The sequence below is a fragment of the Sinohyriopsis cumingii genome, chromosome 12 (genome assembly GCF_028554795.1).
Source record: "Sinohyriopsis cumingii isolate HCF-2022 chromosome 12, ASM2855479v2, whole genome shotgun sequence".
In the NCBI taxonomy this organism is placed as follows: Eukaryota; Metazoa; Mollusca; class Bivalvia; order Unionida; family Unionidae; genus Sinohyriopsis; species Sinohyriopsis cumingii.
Window position 1 is genome coordinate 116,547,298 of NC_142972.1, and position 24,870 is coordinate 116,572,167.

Below are 24,870 nucleotides of genomic sequence, written 5' to 3' on the forward strand. Positions count from 1 at the left end.
GAACTAGTAGAAGACATGTTGATGAAGTATAAGAAACTTGGCTGCAATATGTCTCTAAAGATTCACTTCCTTCATTCCCATTTGGATTTCTTTCCTAGCAACTGTGGTATTGTTAGTGATGAACACGGCGAACGTTTTCATCAAGATATCGCAACAATGGAACAAAGATACCAGGGAAAATGGTCCACTACAATGCTGGCTGACTACTGCTGGACACTCCTCAGAGATGCTCCCGAACAGCTGTACAAGAGACAGGCGAAGAAATCTAAGATGTAGTCAATGACTTGATTTTTTATAGGTAGGCTATTACAGTTGACCTTTTACTATTGGAATGCATTTCGTTATGTAAACATTAATTTCTTGCAGATTACAAAAAAACTAGAGCCAATTTTGCAATTTGACTGTCATATTCGTGTTCAGCACATAAAAATTGATAAGAATTGACTAATTTTATTTCAGTAACATGACTTTTGTAAAAATTTGTTGTCCAGTGCTATTAGACATAGAATGAAAGTAGAGAAAAGAGTAGGAATGCTTACACACACACAAACATGCCATCTCCCTTAAAAGAGTAGGAATGTTGATACACTATTCACACATATTCGACATGGAGTAAAAAGAGAGAAAATTAAAGAAGTACTCGTACACACATATTTAAACTATTTCGAACAATGTGTTAAAGAAGAGGAAGGAAAGAGTATGAGTATTTAGACAAGAACACACAAACATAGTGATAAACTATCACAAAAGAAAGGTTGAGTTTTGATTTTCAGTTTTGAAAGATATGGAAAAAGTTGCCAATTTCTAATATTGTTTTAATTTTTTTCTTGCTAGATTTCAACTGCTATTCTTCAATAAATACTGTCAGAACGCATGTCGCTAACACTGCCACTTTGATTGGCTTAAATATGTTTTCGTGACTCTAGATTTCATACAATTGTCAATATGTATTGATTTCCTAATCTCTTCAAAGATGCGCAATCTTTATGAATCTTGAACAATTCATTATATGCTCACTTGCTCCTTATATAATGGGGTCAAGGTCACTGAACACCATTTACATTAAGGTTTTGTTAAAGTTTCTTTTGATTTTCTATTTTTGCTTCTTGATAGAGTCTCATCATACCTAGGAATCATCACCGTAAAGCAAAGACAATTCATTCTGCCACACGTTTGCTCACCCAAATGACATTGGAGACAAGGTCACGGTCATAAAATGCTGACTTTAAGGTTTTGGTTAAAGAGTTTTCATTTGCTTATATTTCCTAAACTCCTTGATGGATTTGTTCATGCTTGCATTGAATTAAGGCGAAGCTAAGACAACTCATGTGTTAACATGTACGCATGCTCATTTGACATTATGGTCATGGCCACGGACAGAGTAAATTGGTACTAAGGATTTTATTAAAAAATATTTAAAAATTATTTCATTTGCTTATATTTCCTAAAATTCTGGATAAGTTTTCTTCATAATTGATGTCAATCATTATGAAACGAAGACCATTCTGTGACACTCACGCCCCTTAGATCATTTGGTAACAGTCACATAAACAATTTTATTTTAAGACTTTAGCTTGTTTTCTTTCCTTTTCCTAAACACCTTGATGAAACCATTGATGCATGCATGCACACATACATGCATACATACAGACAGACTCCATACGCCCTCTCCCCACCTCCGCGGTAATAGTAGGGCGACATACTTTTCTTTGCCCTCGCCGGGCAGTTTTCCCCTGCGTCGAGTATCGTATGCACTCAATGGAGAACATTGTGACATGCAGCTAACATAAATGGTTAAAGGGGTTATCCTTCTTTAATGTCAGTTTGCCAACCACTTTACAACATATATTATTCTACAATCACTACACAACCAGAGAAACCGTTATTTTAATTTAATACAAACACAAATATTCAACATTTGAAATTGAACGTCTAGATATTCAATCAGCAGATAAATTCTAGCAGCTCTACGTAGGAAATGGAACTTTTAACCAGCGTTGTGTAATTCAATAGATACAATGTAAAGCTAGAAATAAAGCAAAACTCTAAGCACCAACAATTTGATTCACCATGTGAAACGGGAACTCTAGTCATTTGATACTGAAATTGCAACTGCTGCTTTCTCATTTGACCAACTTTTATCTGCTACTTAGGCTAATAGTAATGTTCGACCGACTTTTGTTCGAACAAGGCTAATAGTAATATTTGACCGACTTTTGTTCGAACAAGGCTAATAGTAATATTCGACCGACTTTTGTTCGAACAAGGCTAATAGTAGTATTCGACCGACTTTTGTTCGAACAAGGCTAATAGTAATATTCGACCGACTTTTGTTCGAAACAAGGCGAATAGTAATAATCTTTGGAGAAGATATGCTTGCGTTCGCTTACAACACACTCTACGCTATAGTCGCTTAAGTGACTCTGCAATCTGGCTATTTACTATCCAGTTTTTGAACATTATTCCTACGCCGACCAACTCTGAGGTCAGGTCTTTATGTTAAGAGCAATAAATTCTTTCTAAACACGTGGTCCCATTACTTTGTTAATTTTCATGACTTACGGCAGTAAATATATCTGTTTCAAGTAATTTTAAACTAAGCACAATTCTTTCAAAAAAGTGTGTTAGTATGTGTTTTTGCCAATGCTTATATTGGAGCACTACCGTTATCAAATCTTCGTTTTTGGAGTATTCTGGTTCCCTGCTTCTTTTTCTCCCTGCGATGCACCCTGCTATACTAAGTCAGGCTAACGCCGGCGCCATATTATCAAAACAAATGGCCTCGCATGGAGACATCTAGTTAATCTAACCGTGGCTATATTTAGACTGTCGTACATCACCTCATATCAATTTCGACGTAAAATTTATCAAGGAATCGATTGGAGAAGGAGTCTCTGAGATGACTCTGTGTAAAATGTGCAAAATTATCAAAATATCGTTGTGTGTATCCATTTCCTTCATCTTCGCCTACTAGTGAAAATATTTGTAAAATTAATTGTATGACGAATTGGTGGTTTTAAGATTGAACACAAGATAACGACTGCTATAAATCAAATCAAAAGTATTAGTAAAGTTCATATTGTGTCATTAAGAAAGAGAATATTAAAGGAATAAATGTGCCACGGTTAGATTAACTAGATATCTCCATGTTAGGCCATTTGTTTGGATCACGTGACAATGTGGCGTCGGCGTTCGCCTGACTTAGTATAGCGGAGTGCAACGCAGGGAGCATACGCAGCAAGGAACCAGACTATTTTTGGAGGTGCATTGCTAAAAGCTCTTCAATTTCGGAAGTAAGTCAATCTTGTTGCACAAATTAATTAGGTGATCTTTCATCTGATTGACTCAGCTGTTACCTCTCTACGACTGTTCTTTATCCTATTCATTTTTTAAAACGATAAATATATTTATAACATCCAGATCTCGGGCTAGCTCGATTATAAGTGAGATGTACGCATATATTTTTATTTAGGATGCGTTTCTTCAAGGACATTTTAGACCATAGTTAAATAAAAATCAAATTTGCATGGTATAAATGTTTGGAGATAGCTTGCACAGGGTTTTGCCTGCAATGTCACGTGTGTCAGAATAGTGAAATAGTCATCTATGAAAAAGTATGTACCTCAGGTGAGGTATATCAGCCTCACTTAGGCCTCTTGTTAAATATACTTCTTCAGGGGAGATAACAGTGAGTAATATCAGCTTTTGATGTCAACGTTGAAAATATCATTCGGAAAGTGGTGCTCAAAACATTTACTAATAATGATATAGCTGTAAACCAAGTTTCATGTATTATTGCAAAAGGGCTTTAAAATCGTCACGATAAAATGGACATAAATTGGTGACTTTAATTTGTGACCATGATCATGATGATACGACTGTGATGAGAACATTTCTTCTGGCATATATATATAAATGTACCAAGTTAAGCATATCTCAAACACCTGTAAATCGAATTAGACCAACAAGGTATAATAAAAAAAACTAGGGAACAAATCCCAGAAAAAAAAAAACTGAAAATATAAAAAAGGAAAAAAGCACAGACAAACTGGAAATGCTAGTCATCGACCTTGACGGTCTATATAGGATCCCAGTTTTGTACTCTTCACAATATCCTGCCCTAATGCTGATATATGTGTGTCAAGTTTCGTCCATTTATCTCAGATTTTACAATGCTACATAGTGGATAGGCTAGGGACAACAAAATAGAAAATAAAGATATGAACTTTCTTGTTTCGCCGAAAGTAAATATCAGGATCCCAAAATGTCTTAAGCAAAAAGAAAATAGTATTTCCAAATTTAGCTCATTAAAAGAGATCCCGGATTTTTTATCTTGAAGATGGATAAGTTCATTGGTTGATTGTTTACGTCTTTTCTCTCTAATCCCACCACAGATGGTATATTTTTATGAAGGGTCTAAACAGACGATATTTAAAATCAAAATCGATGGCACAGATTTGATGGAGGTGCTACGTTTACAGGATGGAGAAAGAACCACGATTAATGGTATGTAGCATGTAATTATTTATCATATAGCAAATATTCGTAACATTTGTTAGTTTTGTAAATGTATAATGTGCCGTGATTAAGGCATGTTAGAAATCAAACATTTTATAATATTAGTAACAAAAAGTATATACAAATGACAATATTAAAGAATGTACATATACATACAAACGCCACCACAGCTCTGTCTTACAGAGATGTACATGTGAGGGTAGAGTCAGTAAGTCTAGCGCATTTGCTTAAAATCATAATTGCAGAATGTTACACACAGATTTTTCAAACGTGTCACACATTAAAATACATTTTTATCCGAAAATTTAAGTTTTAAAATTTTTAAGACCATTGACAGAGATATATTGCATCAACGTCACGGCACGATATAAGTGAATTCTTGAAATATTATATTGTTTAGAAAATTATAAGCAGATAAATTATTGTTGTCAGGCTTCTTTTTGTCTAAATATTCGGACAAAAGATATATTTTGTAAACTTCAATGAAGGCGAATATGATTAATTTCCATACCCCTACAAAAGTTAAAGAATAGCTCTCTAAGTCTCGTTTCACAGATGATGGAGGTAAAAGAGGTTTTCATCCTGGAAGATAGATAATTTCTTTGGAGGTGTGTTGCATGAACAATAGCAAATAATCTGACGTTATAGTTTAATGTCATCATAGCCATGCGCAGAAACGTTTGTAAGCTGTAGTTAAGAAAAAGTTTTTTCAAAGGATGCATCTTTTTTAATAGAGAAAGTTAAGATTCGTAAAAATGTTATAGTTTTTAATATTTTAATTTAATATAAAATAATTTAATATTTTTAATATTGATATTGAGAGCACTAGCTCAAGATGAATATTTATAAAAGTGAAACAGGTCATTAGCGTACTAACTGGGGGGGGGGGGGACGACAAGGCGTTTGCTCTGGGTGCCAGAGGTCTTGTGGCACCAAACCACGCGCATCAAAGGTACTGGGGCGCCAAATCCCTTTTGGGTTATCACCGTCGCCCCGGGCGCCATTTACCCTTAGTACACCTCTGAAACGGGTATTGATCTATTGCAATATACAAACCTTTCCAGTCTTTATTCCTTGTCGAGGAAAATCAAAGATAAAACTATAAATATTGTTACACGCACACGGGTATTTACTTGACCGAGTGGTTGTCAAACCCTGGCGCGATTCGCACTAGAAATTATAAGTTTACCCCGACTTTTCAAAGACTTCCATACAACTTCAGTTGTAAATTAGAAAGCCCGACGTGTCCATCCTATACCTAAATTTTCCTCTAATTCATGCAAGACCACATATAAAATAAACTGCCAGATATCTATCAACCGCACATCTGCATGTTTTATCTTCATCATGTTTCCGTACCGCCAACCGTTCACGCCTTAGAAAAAATGTGTATCCCCTAACAATGGAAACTATTTTAGCTCCGCCACCTTAGGCCAGTAAATGTATGCTTTCCAGGCACATTTCGCCAATATAACTGCACCACATTTGCCCACATGGCGACATAAACGGTATCTGCCAAGTCCCTTCTTATTTATTCCCTTGTGTAATTTACCGGTTTCCTACCGTAAATACTGCCCTTGCAGTCATACCACCAATGTACACCACAAGATTTTAATGTGGACTATCTTACAACAGCGACATTCATTCAGTTTTGGCCTGAATTCACTACTAGTGAACCATGGCATCATGGAAACACACTAACACCTCACTCCGTGACGTTTGCTCCTAATAATTGGCTAATTATTTCGGGCTAGGAATATTTCCATGGGGCCGAATTCCAATAATCACACAAGTCATCAAACAAATCTAAGAATTCCTTAAAACGGAGCGCTATAACCAAGTGCCCATACTCTAAATTTATTATAATATACTCGTCTAATTTAAACAGATTAATACTCTGTAATTACTCAGTACAATTAGTTGCCTAATCTAGTGATGAAGCCCGATGGTTACGTCATACTGCGCGTTACTGTTTACTGTTTGGGTTTGATGTTTAACGGCCCAGCAACATATTATTTAGTGCAGAGGCATTTGGTGCCTTGTGCAAATAGATACACACCACGATAGCTAATCCCGGGTGACCTGATGGATTCTACCAGCTTCCTTTCGGCCACAAGTCCGGCAAACTAACCCCGCCCTCCTCAGCTCCTGAACATGCTCCTCTGAGAAAGGTACTGACCGTGGAGCAGTTATCGCCGCGTACCAGTTGTGGCCATAAGGCTAAAATGAGGCTAATATCTCTTGAATAGATGCCTTTTTATAGCAATTATTTCCATTCTCGCATGAAAAAAAAATGTCCTCCTTTTTGTTATAGAGACTGAACTCTGTTTACCTATAGTCCTTCAGTGATAACGTTGTAATGTAACGTCATATTAAACGTTCGTGTTGGTGTTAAGCGCATCCAAAGAGGATATCAACTCTGCAAGAAAAATACCGTTTTCTTCTCTCCTTTTGTAAATGAAGAGACGAAACGGGGTTATCTTTGAACATGAGATCAACATATTATGTGTAAAGCAAGCCGAATTAGGTTTTTTTATGTTAGAATCGAAATCTTGACTTAATAAGGTGTATAAATTTAAAATGATACATACCTGTTACACATTGCTGGAATTTCTTTTATATGAACGTCTTGAACTGTTGCACTCGGGATATTGTTTAAATTTTCAATATTTACAACATGCACGGTGTGCATATATATATATATATATATATATATATATATATATATATATATATATATATATATATATATATATATATATATATATAAGAAGGAAAAGATTGATAGGATACCATTTACCCTGATCTACCATCCAGACAACCCCAAAGTAGGTAAAATCATTGGCAAACACTGGCCCATCGTGGAATCGTCGGATGCACTAAAATTTATTCTCCCTAACAAACCTGTAGTCGCCTACCGGAGACCAAAAAACCTCAAGGACATCTAATCAGGGCGAAGCTAATGCCAATCACTAATCAAGACCACCCTTGTCAATATAGCCCCTGTGGCGATAAAAGGTGCAAAACCTGTCAACATGTGATAGAGATCAGGACATTTTCTAGCACAGTGGCTAGAAAAAAATTAAACATACATGGTCCAAACAAAACGTGCAAAACAGAGGATGTCATTTATCTCATCACACGAAAGATCTGTAGCCTTCATTTTGTCGGAGAAACTGAAAAGCTACACAAACGGATCAACCTTCATAGATCTGATTGGATGACAAAGAAGCTGTACAGAAGCCTGGTCGCAGAACACTTCTCTTCCCCTGGCCACACTTTTAGTGATATAACACTTCTTGCAATTGCTCACAACACCAACTGGAGTCCCCAAACCAGGTAAGAAAAAGAATCTAACTGGATACTCCTCCTAAGAACATTGAAACCAAGCGGTTTAAACCAAAAAGACTAGAAAAAGACAACCATGGACAAATAAAATTATCTTTTGCAGCCAACACAGTTTCTTTTAAATAATTCTCTAAATTTGCTTAATAGCCGATGGCTACTATAACAATGAAACATCCAGGATATAATCTGCGATTACATAAATTTACATAAAATAACAGACGTGGTTATGGCTCATCTATTTATAGGTCAATACAAATATTTTCCAGCATCAGCAACAAGCTAAGCTAAACTAGTTGACACAAAATAGAGTTAAAAGATTGAATTCCTGTAGAAACAGCCATGTAACATTTCACAAACATAACCGTTTTCTGTTTTATTTGTTTGTCGTGTCGATGTTTTATATTTGCCTCTGAAAAAGACTCATTAAAAGAGTCGAAAGCGCTCAGGCTAGCTAGATACTAGTTTCGCACTGTTTGTTGTTAGTTGATTACATTTGTCTTCATCAATCCCTGACACATGTGATCCCTTGCTGGATCCAGTGCACTTGAAGGGATTGTTATTCGGCATATAATTTTTGTATTCTTATATATATATATATATATATATATATATATATATATATATATATATATATATATATATATATATATATATATATATATATATATATATATATATATCTGTCTGTGTGTGTTTGTGTGTGTGATTTGTTTTATAATTATTATTATTATTATTATTATTATTATTATTATCTAGCCCTGGCAATTGACTCAGTCCAGAGACGACTTTATTTTACGGTAAAAGAGGTGGTATATCGTCCGTACGTTGACGTTCTCGTTTCCAGGACAAGAATTGAAGCACTGGATTTGGAATCAAATCACCGCCGAACAGTAATTGATGGGGAAGATACATATCCGGACGTTCTATATATACTTCATGACAGGTGCGGAATCGATCGTAAAGCTATGAACAAAAGCAAAAGACAAAATAATGATTATTGAGTAATTGAAAAGACCCAATAAAACACATAAAAGATATTCACGATTCATCATTAATCTTCAAGAGCACAATGATACCTACAATGTGATAAAATATTGCAAGGAAAATATCCCCGTATCTAAGTACATTGGACTATAACAACACACACACACACACACACACACATATATATATATATATATATATATATATATATATATATATATATATATATATATATATATATATATACTTGGACACTTTACAGCTTATTCGACAGAAGTTCATGTTTAAAATCATCATGGCTAGGAATTATCATTACAATAAGGAACTCATCCTTGAATGGGTCACTGCCACACAAAGTACATATTTATTGATTTATAGGGATGTAATGGCTTTTATACCTTATTGTTCAAAGTGAAAGTGGACGATAACTATCTTTTTCTTTCCTATGTGATAAAATGTATAAAGCAGTATATATAATGAGTTGCAATAAAAATAAGACTCGATATTCAACACAGTAGTATATATGATGTGATCTTAGAAAAAGAAAAATAACACTCGATATCAAACATAGTAGTATATATAATGAGTTCGAATGAAAACAAGACGCGATATTCAACACAGTATTATATCTTTAACAAGGAAACTACAAAAAATGGATGATATTGGTAGAGTTAACTGTTTTGCTATGAGTACGATTGTGTCATCGTCATCAGGATGTAAGATATTTATATTATTTACACTTTAATCCAATGTACTTGCTACAAGCGATCTTAAACGAGCTGGTTAAGGCTGGTAAGGATCCCAGTTAGGACTCATAAGCTTGTGCTATAGACCGGTCGATATTTCGATTAAACACATCCTTTGTAATGCATTGAAATTCAATCTCATTTATTTTATCTTTATTGTCTACAATCTGTAGTAGTTTTTACGCGATTGAAACGACTTAAATATACATCTGACAGAGTTTTACCTACCAATGGATATTTCACTCTTCATAAATAAATTAAAAGTTTAGTGTCTTTTTCTGACAATTTATAATGCTAAAACTGAATCCAATACAACCTTATATCTGAGTTTCCATATACTAAGGGGTCTAACTGTAAGTTAAAAGCGTCATCACTTTAGAGGTAACACCTGAAGCATACAGATCCGCGTATTGTGTTAACATTGTTCAACTCCACTCTCCATTTAGGAGTTTTCTCGTTAGTAGTTCTTTGTACAAAACCACAGGACATCATCGTTAGTGGTTCCGTATACAACTCTATATGACAACATCAAAATTATAATTAGTAACGTTTATTTTTGGACATTTAACTCCGTAAATGAAGACTGTAGTTTTCATGGTGACACTAGCACTTTTGATGAATCCATGCAGTTATTACAAGGATTTCTTTCCTCTTGCAGGTTACACTTCGTTCGCAACTGGACTTGTATGTTATCTGATATGGATGGTTTTAATGCAGCGCAAGGGTCTTGCTCAACCAATGTATCTATTGATAAATTAACTACTATGGAATCGGTAAGAATGACATGGTTTTACCAGTTGAAAGATCGCTTCACAACGTTAAAATAAATTCGTCATATGCTGTTTTATTGCGTGTCAGACTATCTGAAGAGGTTCAGTAGATGGTTGGTTGGATGGTTTTTAACGGCACTTCAACACATTATTAGCTATATACCGCAGCTTCCTTTCTGAATAGCTGTTTGTTTTATTTTCTGGAAAATGAATGTACATTTCGTGCTTGAAATGTCCTCACAGTAAATAATGTATAGAACAGAAAAATATCATAATGGATTTAACTTATTTTCACACAATAAATTGGACCAACAAGAAAGGACAGAGGTACACAATAAACTCAGTAATATTATGTACCCCAGAATGACAAAAAGGGAGGGTGCCACTTTTATTATCCCAGGTTTAGGGGCCGCCGTGTTGGGGTTCAGGAGCTCTTGATTTTTTCCCCACACTTCAAAGTGATTTTAGCAACAAAGGGGGTTCGCGAGGGTGGCACTGAAGGAAGAGGAGCCAATGTTTCATCATCCTCTTGTACCTGGCACTGAAAAGTTCCATATTTATTTGGGGGTTTTAAAAAGAAAAAGAAACAACCACATAAAGCCTGCAAGAACAAATCCTCTTATTGGTACAGCTGGTTAAAAACACTGAAAACTGGAATTGACTGATTTGGTGACACGTCACTTTCGCCCTCTAATCTGCTTTCCGCCATCTTTCTTGGTGAAAATATTCACTGCTCGACTGTTAGGTGAACTGCGTTGATTCTTCGATGTTGTTGTTTCCTGATGAGCCGTGATTATATACCTAAAAATATGTTTCAACAGTGATTCCTAATACACCAGATGTTTTTTTTTATTGATAAAGATGAATGGTCCACTGTTTACATCGAGTAGTTTGATTACTGAAAATGCTTGTCGTGGAAGCAAAATGGAGTCAGCATCCAATTCAATCCAATCAAATAAAAAAAAAATCTTTTACATGCAGGTGTACAGAAGACGACAAAAACAAATAATAAATAAAATAGCCGTTAACCACGACCCTTCTTATCAGTAGGACATTGATTTGAAATCTTGTAATAATACAAAACACAGATTAATTTGTCTTGCGGTTCAAGGACAAATGAATACAAAATAATTAGCCAAGGAATCCAGTCGGAGAAGTTATATTAAAAGCTGCATTTATTTCAAAATGTTCGAGGAACACTGACGTCAATGTTTAAATGACGATGGAGTTTTTTTATTTCAATGTCCGATGTTAAAAAAGCTTCGAGAAAAGACTTTTAAAAATTATTGACTTGTTTTGCTATATATATTGCATGTATGTACTTTCAATTCATATGACTGTTTCATGTAAAGGGTAATATATTACTCGCAACAATCACGTGACCACTATCATCTGTTTAATATCTTTGAAAAGACTGCTCGATAAACAACTGTTTTGTGCGAAAGTAAATTTGCGCAAACACCAACTGAAATTGACACACAAAAGTGGTGGTTGTCGTACGTGTTGTTGGCGATTCTAACACGGAAATTCGTCTTTGTATAGATTTTAAATGAATAAAATAAAAAATATACGTCTTCTTGTAAGTCTGCTAGCTCCCCTTAAGTCAGTAAATCACATCAAACGTACTTTGAGGGCATGGACAGATCCCGTTTTACTTTCTTAAATCATAATCGGAAAACCTGAATAATTTTGCGAAATCAAGTACATTCATTGCAGACCCTGAATTATATCAATGATGCCATATGATAACGTCTTCAGAAAAATCATTCCAAGCTGATCATTTGTTTGACATTCATGTTCATGTATGTTTACCTATGATTGCGTAGAGAAAACGGTAAGACGTGCAGTAGCGTCTGAAGTTGCCGCTGATGTAAAGCATTCTTAAATTTCAAATACTGAAATTCAGCCGGATTTTGCCTCATTCTTTGATACCTCTTATTCATTGCTTTTTCAAGAATATATCAAAGTAGTTTTAAAAAATCTCTTTTTATCGGTAATTTCAAAACATTCTCCGCAACAAAATATTGTAGAAAAAAGATAATGACGAGCAATAGCAATTTCATAGAATCTTTAGCACGTACGCTTTGAATAAACCATTAAGAACGTAGTGGGATTCATCGTAGCATCCAAATTATTAAGTTTGTACAAGTCCGGTTGTTTTAATTGCGAACTTCATGGTTACCAATTGTGAGATTTGCTAATTAATTTATGCATAATAAAACTCTTGAAAACAGGCAGATATTTTAATATTACCCATCATATTTCAATTCTGACACCAATTTGATTTACGTATTGAATTGTAAAACTGTGGAAACAAAGTATGAAAATCATGAAGGTTAATTAACACTTTAGAATCCTGGTTTTGAACACAAGACTTCAGTGGCAAAATAACACATCTCGCTGAATATATTGTGGTACATGTTGCAATGAAAATCATTTGAGAATGCTTGACACTGAGCCAACATGTAATGGTCTTGCGAGTATGGAAGAATGAGTAAGTCATCGTTGCTCTATGGAGCTGAAATTAAATTTCGAAAATCATCAAGTGATGTAACTTCGACATTCCTCTCCTCTCCCAATCTATATTTTCCTTTGCGTGCTGGTTGTTTATATACTAAATATTATGAGAGGTCACTGGGGCATAGTGTATTTATCCATTGTTAATTATATTTGATTCAATTATATCTGATTTAATATATATTTATTTCAATTTAATTGTTTGTCAGTTTAAAAAAATATTTTCATTACATGATATTGTAATGTAAATTTATTCACTAGAGATAATACTTTTTTCAAAAAATGGTTTGACCTTGACTGTTTGTTTTGTAAACACCAGGTGTTGATCTAGATCCTGACCTTGATTGAAAATTGCAGCAACCATGATGATTGGATGTTGTCGAGGTCATGATGGGACTGTGTGTTTAAGATGTAAACAATTTTTTTAATTTTTTTTTATTTCTTGGAGTGGAGTGATTGGTTTTCATCAGGGCCACACTGGGTGGACGTGATCTTTAACAAGTGCCTGATTTCTGCCAGCGTCGAGAACATGATCACGTGACCCACTTTTTACTTTTTAGAAGACGATATACCTCTGTTTGGGAGAATTATTCTCAGTAGAAGTTAGGTTGTTACACTGGAGGCTGTATGATGTGCTCTTTGAAGTTATTTCAAATTATTTGGATTCAAAAGGATTAATTCTTTTTTTCTTGGAAAATACATGCGTTCATGTGTGAGTCTTACTCTAAGACAGTTCTTATAAGAAATTTATTTAGATTTCCAAAACCGCAGTGATCATTCTTGTTTCTACAAGGAACTGTAGACTTCAATACTACAGATTACAGCATACGTCATCGTCCATCTTGGATTCTTCGTCGGGACTCGAACTTAAAATCATTGGAACATTTTGCTATAGAACTATTTTTGGATTTGATTCTTAAAATCGTAAGTTCATATTTTTTCATTTTTACAGAATTTATCCAGGAAAGTAAATTATTATTATATTTTTCAAAGCTTGTTGTTTTCACTCTTTCTTGTGTTACTTTTTATTCGAGCCTAAACACGTGACATAAGACCATTTATCTAGCTATACATCTATCGGCCTGTCTATATCTCGGGTGTCAAAAAGTTTATAAATCGTTAAGTTTTCCACCGATATTATAGCAATATTTTGATGACACGAATCACTCAGATACTCACATTACATAAATTGCATGTTCAGTCCCGATGTAACATGTTCTTGAACCAAACCCTGCGAACAATCGTTGTAACGTGAATTTCCCAATACTTTTCTACTGTTAGTTTTGCTTGTTTCCGAGTACATTTCACATATAGTTTCATTTTTTACAGCCCCTTAACTTCATGGTAGATGAACAAGACGAGTCTGAAATCATAGTCCGTCAACGAGGGGTAAAAATAGAAACATGGCAGGATCAGACCAAAACAACTTCTGCATTTAATCTCCAGGGCATCGGAAAATTTGCAATCGGTATTCTTCCCTTCACTTTTTCTATGTGATTGGTTTTCATTTGTCTGTCTTTTGTGTGTGTTTTGCCTTGAAGATAATGATAATTTGCTAAAAAAGGGGTTTTTCAATTTGTAATCGTGTCCTACATTGTGTCGTTTGCAAAGAACATACTCATATACAAATATGGTTGATCTAAGTAACACCGAAAAACAAATGTTGTGATATTAAACAATTCCAAAGTCCAAAGCATATACTATTCCAAATGAGTTCCAGTAGTATTCTTAATGAAGCGCAATCTTCAATGTGTTCATATGCTACTAGCTTTGAATGTGGCGATGTGCTAACAGACTTGATGTGTCACAATGATATTATCCAGAATGTTTTTAAATGAATTCACATTAATCCCAAAATAGTAATTTTATCCTACATTCAATGAGCACGATGTAATTCCAATGAATAATTGAAATACAAAAATCCTTTCAATTGATAATTGAACAAAACTTATAGACTGTTTTCACCACAGATGTATAGAATAGGAATGAAATAACCCTTATATAAAAACATAGACACAATAACATATCCAGGATGAGGGTCATGGTTTCATTTCCAGAACATTCTAACTTGTAAACAAGGTCAGGTCCTTCAATGAAATTTTAGCGGCCAACCAGTCAAAAATCAGGCCGACCATAGAATTTCCTATTAAACATCTTTTCAATCAAAATGATATTATCTTAAAGAAGAAACCCACAATCATGGAAAAAAATTAGCTATTTTCCATTTTTTCGACAAGAATGACCCTTACAACCTGTAATCATCAAGAAAAACATTAAACACACACAATGTATGCATGGATGGATGGATGGATGTATTGATGTATGTGTATATCTATATATTGTATTCATACCATAAAGAGATGTTTCCCAAGCACCACTTTAAGCCATGTTGTTTGGACTATCTCTGGAGATAGTGTTACATATGATGATATAAAATGAGGTGTATTTTTAAATGTGTTATTTCGAAATGTCTCTGACAGCGACGTTATCGACCGACTATGTTTTTTTCGTGGCTGTGCTTAGTTACTTCAGACAAGTCTTCTATTTATAATGGACTGATATCGTCTGCTTTTAGCAACTACAACAATAAGTCGCCATGGCACAGGTAGAATATGCGACAAACTTGCGGACAAAAAAGTATGTGAAGGTCTTTGTTTCCGTACTCTGAATGAGACGATAGCTCGATGTCACTGCCCGACCTACCGCTTTAACGTTCTACAAGAGGATATACGTAGTTGCTCTGGTAAGTAAAATTAAAATCGTCTTTGAAACGTTGTTCTTTTAGCAAATAAATATATCTTATCACTAATGTATGTTCATTCAATATTGCAATATCATTGATATGGTGGTACAGGGCCAACTGAACTGTTCTCGAAATAAAATATTTTAATCTGACTTTGATCGTGATATTTTGGGATGAGAAAAGACAACAGAAGTTACATGGCTGAGAGTAGATTAATGCGCATGCTTAAAACTGTTTAAGATCACTGCCTGATTCCGTTCAAAAAGAGAGTATAAAGGGAGTTGGGTGTTGGCGTGGGGTAGTACTAAAATAATGAAAATTTCACCTACTAATCTTTACGTATTAATGTAATTACATACTATATATGTACGTCTCTCAAGTTTGTATGCTTTTTATAACGTATACATTCTTTATTAAAAGCTAATATACTTTTGAAATTATTGGAGGGGTGACTTATATTTTTCTTGAATCCATCTCAATTCTGTTTTCTTTCATTCTTCGTTGTTGTTGGTGTTGCTGTTTTTTATAAAATCTTTTTCCAGTATGAACGTTTCTGCATCCCGATAGAATACTTAAAATAGGGACATAACGTACCACATTTGTTTCACATAGAGGTAGTGCCATTTTGGTCTTTGGAGGCAAGTGGATAGAGTTCAATAGACCTAGTCAAATACAAACTTTCCTGTGTAAAGTCCTCCAGAAAAACTACTTTGTTTTGTGATACGGTATGTAGTACGCAGGTCATAATATTAATGAACTCGGTAGTTACATTTCATTTTGTCTCTGTTGCAACCGCACTTTTATCATGAGGACGAAGTGGGAACATTACGTAATGCTCTTATTATTTAATTATTTGACAATTTCATCTGTAAATATGGTTTTGATTAGCTAATTAGTCAGTAGCATTGACCCTGATCTTTGTATATATATATATATATATATATATATATATATATATATATATATATATATATATTCTGGCGACTGCCCTGTCTCAGGTGAATATAACCAGGTCAGGCAATATTAACGTGACTAAATTCGGGGCTAACAAATTTTACAGCTAATAGGTAAACAACTATTTAGCAGAATAGACGTAAAATATAAATTAAATAATTTGTAACATTTGAGACCTTTGAGTGCGCACATGTGTTTTTATGAATCAAATGACAACACATGTCGACTTTATTCAGTAAAAATGTGGTATGGTGTATTACAATGAAATTACAGAGAACGACATTGGGATTTCTTGGACATAACACTTTGACTTTACAATCATTGGAAATTTCTTGGACATAACCCTTTTGCTTTTCATCCAGTCGTTTTTGACGTCATGTTGTGGTTATTGTTGCGGGTTTTGCACACGATAGATTATACATGGCGGTCAATATGTTAGGTGAAGGAAGAACGCGAGAATAACCCAGACCCTCGGCAAGCTATTGGCAAACTTTCTCAGATACCCACGTTGGATGAGCCCGAGACTCTAATCCATTACCACAGATGAGATGTCAGTAATTGGTAAAGGTGAGCACATTAGACCCATTCGTCCAGCTGGAACCCCGTGCCTCCGTGAGTAGCCATCACTTGGTGTAATATTGAAAAATGTTATGATTTGTTAGCTAAGATGTCACAACAATCAAGTATTCTAAAGAACTTAAAATTTAAAAGTGACCTATTTATCCATTTCTTGCTTGTGCTAATGCTGCCGTCACATACAATTATATATATATATATATATATATATATATATATATATATATATATATATATATATATATATATATATATATATATATATATATATATATATATATATATATATATATATGTGTGTGTGTGTGTGTGTGTGTGCAGGGCTCAAAGAAAGCACCCACCCACTCGTCCCTGATAAAATTTGGCTTGGCCGATTAAGACGTTACTGCTAACTCGTCCCTGGGCCGAGTAGATGCCGAATCGCACCTTGAGAATAGAACTGAATGCATTTTCTGCCTTGAGCAAGCGCCGAAGTTCAACATCGCTTAACATTTGACTTGTGTCGGTTAGAAATAACGTATCCTTAACGTGCTTGCTTGTTATCAGCCTAGAAATAACGTATCCCTAACGTGCTTGTTTGTTGTCAGCCTAGAAATAACGTATCCCTAACGTGCTTGCTTGTTGTCAGCCTAGAAATAACGTATCCCTAACGTGCCTGCTTGTTGTCAGCCTATCCCTAACGTGCCTGCTTGTTGTCAGCCTAGAACACGTTGCAAAGAAAAAGACCTCGTTTATTTACAGAGGTATCTGATGTAACCTTGATACAAAATATAGGTAAATGTCATGAACATCTTATATTACTGCTTCAGATTCAGCCGTCGGTTTCTAAATGATGTTTGCATTTACAGTGAAACTCTGCAGTAATTTAGGCGTCATTTTGACGTCGAGAAATATTCCCTTTCAATAAGCTATCATTACACCTTTATGCGTCAAGCCTCTTTGAAGTTATAAGACAGAGAATAACAAAATTTCTGTAGCTTTTAGTATCGTCAGGCAATGTTACCGTTGAATCATTCATGTCTAATGCTAAAGCTCTGTTGATACATTGTCATGCGAAAGGGTACGCATGTCATTGCTTTTCACAAGAAATATGTTGCTATTTTATATACTAAATCAGTATTGTCAGTATCTCGGCTGATTCCCACCAACTTTCCCACAATGGATACAATGGTAACATTTTTATAATATGGTAATGTTGAGACAGCCAAATTTTAGAAATCTACTTTGGATAACTGCCTATAAATGTTCCAGTTCTTTTTGTGCTCACCAGCAATACTACGTTTTGTAGCGCATGTGTGTAGATCTCTAGAACGGAGGTTTAACCAACATGTATCATTTAGTATGAAAGCTAGTGGCCATTAAGACAGCTGGAATTCTTCTTTTAAATGCAAGTTGATGACAATTGTCTTTTGAAAATTGATTAAATAATTACAAACAATGTATGATGCTGTCTGTATTTGGCGTGACGGTGTATTTATAAAGCCACACAGTTTTGAAAATAATGATAATCGGGCACAAGAGTTGTAGTGTCTGACCAGACGAAAGTGATAATAATATTTGGCATTCTCACATAGATAAGTCATAAAGATTAATTGAAAAGGAAAATTATAACACATAGAACGCCGAGACATTTTACTTTAAAGGCAAATAACAGTAATAATGCAAGTGCCATATGTGCAACTGCAATTTCTCGACTTACTAACCTCGTATCGTATTATATATTTTGTAGGAAGTTATACATTGGAACGTACTATTTTCATGATTTCAGTACCAATCAGGTACCAGTGGTTCTTTAGTTAAGGTACACAGTTTAGTGAAGAAGTGTACTGTGACGAGGATAACGATGACAGGGACAAGTAACTCTTGCAACTCACACTCGTCTGCGTGAGCCCTGATTTAGAAGATACATGTATTCAACGCATCGTCATTGGAATATGGCAACGGTCTCATTTGAACCCTCTGTAAATGAAAATAAGCAATGTTCTAAATTTAGCCAAAATATGCTTTCTGGTCAAACCATGGCCTATTTGAGAGGCCCTTTTCAGCCTTATAAATAGAATCATCCTTCCAATTCATCATTTTTGTTAAAGTCCAAACATATGTTTTTAACAAATTGCGTAAACTTTGCCCTTTTATGGACAGTGTCCATGATTTAGTACAAATCTCTCTCAGGAAGGTGCCACTAACCTGTTTATGAATTTCATTCATTTCAATGCAATGATCGGATGAAGCGTCTCCTTGTGAACCAAGTATATTGTCTCTTGAAACGCGTGAAAAATATCAGCAATATAGATAAACTTACTGGGATAATGCTTGTTACCTGAAGAATGCCGATGAGGCCTGAAGTTACCCATTGTAGAGGAGAAAAATGGGCCTTCTGGCTCACTTTCTTCATTGCATGATGAAGGAGTGAGCAGGAGAGCCTCCAAAGAATTCTGCTACTGGGGAATGGTGGTTCTGGTTCACTTGTTCCTGATGTCTCCAAACAAATGCTCACTTTAGAAGAAAATAGAGGTCCCGGCTTACCTACTTGGTCTAGGTGAGTGTGAACCCTCATTGAACATTATTACTGTATTATTGGGTTTCCAGCTCACTCTGTGCGATAAAGTCCATGGGCGAGTGTGTGAATACCGTCGATGGATTAGTGTTTATCGTCTAAGGAGCACTATGCACTCCTTGTTTGTTGTTGAGTAGAGTCTAAAGTTTATGTCTTTGTGATCTGAAAGTTCTCATGAAGTATTATTGTAGATATCCCTGTCTGTAATGATCGATAGTGGCAATGTAATGACTGGCATTATTTTACTCGTTTGGCTTTTTTCGTGATATTATCATCATCGCGTGTGATGCAATACATTTTGGATTGAAGTCCTATAAATTTTGTGATGGGTATTCAACAAGTTTTATCTTTGAATTTTCCAAGTTTCTTTTTATTGTCTTTACAGTGAAATAAGCTTGTTTCTGGATAATCGTTTAGATCAAATAGATCTCGACGTCGATAGCGGTCTCCGTAGACATCGTCAGTGTGAATTTCGTAGACGAGCGAGTCGGTATCGGTCATGAATGATCTAGCTTTACGTCCGTAGTATCGTTGGATAAAGTTGTCATGAAACTGGAGCATGTGTATTTTGGAGAGTTCGCGAACGGCTGGACCGACGTAGATGGGTTTATCGAGCATGAGATATGTTTTTCTGGAGTCGATGGCGACCAGTGTAGCTCAAAGAAGCAGATGACGCAGTCCTCCCCTCGTTGTTGTTGGTACGACGAAGACAAACGTTCATCAGCAGTGCAACAGGTTTTATATCCGATCGCACAAGGGGTATGCTTATGTTCTATTTAAGTAAAAGAATGGATGGGATCTGGCGAAGGTCCTTGTACTTTTTCAAGGATGGCTTTCGAGTCGAAGACGATCTAAAACGTGTGCGCGTATTGTTTGTTTTGGTATTCGAATTGTCGTGCTTCCTCACGTGGCATCTGAACGACCTGTAGTTCTTGACAGTATTGTTTGGACTGAGGAAAGCATTGTAAGCAGCGATAGCAGAAATAGTCTCGAATCTTATGCTGCGTATACCAAGATCTCCAAAATCGGCTGAAGTCTTCCATGTACACGAAATGGTGATGGTAATACAGTAAATTCATACAGAGCAACATTGGATCTGGGATAGGTCACCGGAGTACTCTATCGACTGAGCGATGCTCATTAGTCGACGAGAGATAATATATAATATAGTTTTGTAATTCATATATTTAACTGCTTGTTCATTTGCATTTCCTTAATTGTGTAGCACAAAACACCTATTCTATGTTATATAGTACCATGCCTCTAAGTATGTGTGGTTTTCTCAGGGCAGTAGGGAAAGGTGCAAAAAGTCTTGTACGAGAGAGTACTGCGCATAACTTTATGATCTGATTAAGCGTGGAAGTCCAAGGATGACACATTGTCTGGGATGTCATGAATGAGTTCGTGGTCAACTCCAAGTGTGTCAGGGCTGCGGTGGACGAAACATCCGATCGATTAAATATTACTGCGAAAAATTCAGAACGACCCAGACATCCAAAAATAATTCAGAGCTGTTCAATGAGTTTCTAAGATTAAGCATGACGCAGTGGAATGTACATCCCGTGCTTAGTCGTTACGAGGCTAACACGGAAGGAGAGGTACATAGCGTACGTACTAAAATCAGACACGACTGCTACGATGTACCATCATCGCTTTGTGTTTGAAGCACATCGATGAGTGGTTTCTATCGACTATTCCGTTTTTCATTCCAGCGAAGTCAAGTCAGATAATCGGGTGTGCAATTTGGATATAAGACCTGACGGATAGCAAAAAGAAATAATCGAAAACCATTCTTTCGCTCCATTTGTATGTTATTCTACTGAACTGTACGGCAGCTTCGGTAGTTCTTCTCGATGCAGGCAAGAGATACAATGCTTGCACGTGAGTTCTTTACCGTACGAGATTGTAAGCGTGCCACTGTCGTAGAGTTTGTTCTGCTGTGCTGCTGTGAGTAATACAAGATCGTGACCTATGCCAAGGACTTTGGTAAGAGTGAGATCTACGCTGATATCAATGCTGGGATAGAACGCGTTGACGATGGCTTCCTCGATATCTTTCCGATTTTCTACAAATTATAGGTCTAATACCGTGTATCATCCACATGGCATTTGACCTCCTCCAAGGTATTCTAGACTAAGATAATTTTAAAATTTTCTTCAACGTATTTTCGCTCAGACATCGCATGCAGTGCTGCCTAATCAGATGCACGTTGTAGTAGATTTTTACAACACCATCACTGGATAAGTCTTACTCATGCTCTTGGGCCAATAAGGCTTGCCCACGTGCTGCTCCTTGTACTTTCGTCAACGTCAGTTCGATGTTCACGGCCACGTGATTTCGTAAGACTGTGGCAATGGCTTCGTGGAGCGTTTTCGGGTTGAGGCAAAATCACATCGGTCACAAACAGATCACCGTCGGATATTCTCTTTATAATTTTGATCGTAGATTGTTTCGAATCGGCTAAGAGTCGTACATTGGTTTAGTACCATGTCAAAATGAGATTGCCCATGGTTCTCATTTCGCTAATCAGCAATGTCATATCAAAAAGCGCTCCTGTCAGATACGAACAGATTTAATTGAGCATTTTCTGAAAGTCAGCATAGCCTGTTTGGTATTTGTTTGGCCTCCAATCTTGGCTCGAGACGTTTCATCAGCGACTGCATAGTTAGTCTAGCTCCGAATAAAATTAACATCATTGGATTAGCTAGTGCACCTGTCGGAAACACTCCCGTAGTAGTTCTGATCAGCGGCATCATCGAAACGACTCTCAAGATGCGCTTGTAACGTCGGTATGCGTGTTTGTAGACGTAGACTCTCCGGTGGTAATAGCGATAATACGCTAATAGCTCGTGACGTTGCTCTATAGGTAAGGTTTCGTCGATAATGTTAAAGTCAATGATCATTCTGCGTCGACTAAACTCTTCTGCAGCAGTTCAAGTTGTGTAAGTACTCCTTTAAGAATTGTAGATTCAAATACATTTCATAATAGTTGAACACAGATACTTTTTCTCCCACCAACCACAGAGGATAGATGTTTAAATCCTGTGTGATTGTGGTCAGCTGATTTAATTTCAAGAGATCCGACAGCATCCCAGCAGTCGCCGTCAATTTCACACGGTCCAGATAGTGTTGTTATTCTGTGACGTGTAACCCCTCATCCGTTATTTGTCGTTGATATCGGTGGAGATTATAGTACACCAGAGCGATGTTTGCCACGTTGAGATGGACTTTTTCAAAGTCTTTCATTCAAATAAATATAAAATCTCTGTCTCTGTGAAACCATGGTATTTCCTTCGACTTTTTTTTCTCGATTGTTGATCTTGCCCAGCAGTTCCAGAGAGGCCTTTGTGACAGAAACAAAGTGTCCGCGTGGAAGAACGCTTCCTCTTCACAAAAAAACAGAACTCAGCTTCTGCTCTATTCCTCTGGCTAAACATTTTCTAAATACGCGTAGGAAGCCACAACCACATTGGATTATATTTTCCCATACACGCTGTAGATGATCACGTTAAAAAGCGCTTTTATAGCCTAGTTGTTTTTAAACAAAGGTGCCTCATCGCTAGCGATTTCGCCACTACGGTCGCCGAGCACCATCACCGCCACGATCGTCTCTACGTCCTCGTACTGCAGTCCGACCTGCTCAAAAACTTACGTTTGTTGATAGACCCACGCCAGGCTTGATCTTTTCGAAAATGCTTTTCTGGAGACCACCTTCTCCATGCAGCCGTAATCTTTTTGTATGAGCCTCGTCATCTTTCTTTCGACCACCAAATCGTCTTTGTTTGAGGTACAAAGTTTTCACGATAATTTCTACGAGGTGTTGATGTAATTCGTTAAAAATGCTATGTACAAGACTCTTGAAGGTTTTAACTAACGGTGCTGACTCTCGATATTTACAAAATTTGAAGACCATCCAGTAGCGGTCGATGGACTCTCGGAGTGGCCCAATGCTGCATTTTACCCACTGACAGATTTAATCGTTCGACCTCGTCCTTTCTCCATCCCTCGTAGGCCTCTTCCGGAGAGACTTTACCCGCCGGCCTGACGTCCTATAACGCTCCGTGTACTCCCGTCTTCTGCTTCAGCACATGCTGGTTATTGGATGCATAAGAGGCATCCTGTCTATACGTATAGTCAAACAACAACTGGTACAACTCCATGACGATGTCACCGATTTCTGCCATGCTCTATATGAAATCCTCCAGAGTGAAATTCTGAAAATAACTCAAGCCGTGATTGTGGGCTTCTGCTGTGAGTGTCGTGAATTTAAACGTGGAATATTCATGTACGTACTTGAGGCCGCAATGACAATTTCGAGCTTGGTAAATCCTATCGTAGCTGCACTGGTGTATAGGGCATCCGAGGTATTATTAGGTTTGACACCGTCGAGTCCCCACAGGAGAATTCTTTCGCTGACACTATTTCGTCATCTGACCCTACATTTTCATATCGCCACAGCTTCAGTTAGTTGTATCTACAGCCAAAAATGAGAAGTGACTCCGTTGGTTGCCCACTCCTTTCCGACTGCTGGAGCTGCCACAAGATCTGTCGAAAATACCAGATAGACTCGGAAGGATGCTGAGTATTCGGATGATACTGAAACGATGATGCCACTGCAATTATCCCTGTTTACAGAGAGAATGGGCACGTATCCCACGTTGCTTCAGACACGACGCGTACCCGCATCAATGTTTTGTGGCAACATCTTTTTTAGCCGTAGGTGGATAATCCGTCACCACCAGTTTAGTACCCGCCGACATAGTGAGCATTCTTTTGAGGATTCCACCTGTTGTGGATAATTTATTGCCTCCAAAGGAGTTGAGCTAAGAGTACAAGCTTGCTTGGGTATTATCCGTGATGGACCAGTAGGTAAAAACTATAGGTATAATTTTCGACCTTACATAGACGTAGTCATGTACAAGCTAAATTGAGTATCGTTGATATCCAATATCAATTTTCTTATAGCGTCTCTGTCAATCCAGATGGAGCGGCCCATCGTTAAAAAGTGGTAAATCATAGTCGCTTTCGTAGTGATTCCAGTACTGACTCCCACACGTCTTGAATTCTGAAACGTTGTTCCAGAAGCTGATAGGACATTGTGAGATCGCTCGTGCTGTGCCCTGCAACGGATAACGTTCCAGTCACAGCGACATTGCC

General features: G+C 36.6%; 1 protein-coding gene across 1 annotated transcript in view; it reads left to right on the top strand.

The window, feature by feature from the left end:
- LOC149787305 (uncharacterized) overlaps positions 1–24,870 on the top strand; it is a 170,405-nt gene that overhangs the window by 57,756 nt on the left and 87,779 nt on the right. Inside the window, exons 9-13 of the mRNA XM_089977841.1 lie at positions 4,395–4,506; positions 8,623–8,809; positions 10,255–10,369; positions 14,213–14,351; positions 15,459–15,626. Of these exons, the coding sequence (XP_089833967.1) occupies positions 4,395–4,506; positions 8,623–8,809; positions 10,255–10,369; positions 14,213–14,351; positions 15,459–15,626 (721 nt within the window). The remainder of the gene's footprint in view (positions 1–4,394; positions 4,507–8,622; positions 8,810–10,254; positions 10,370–14,212; positions 14,352–15,458; positions 15,627–24,870) is intronic.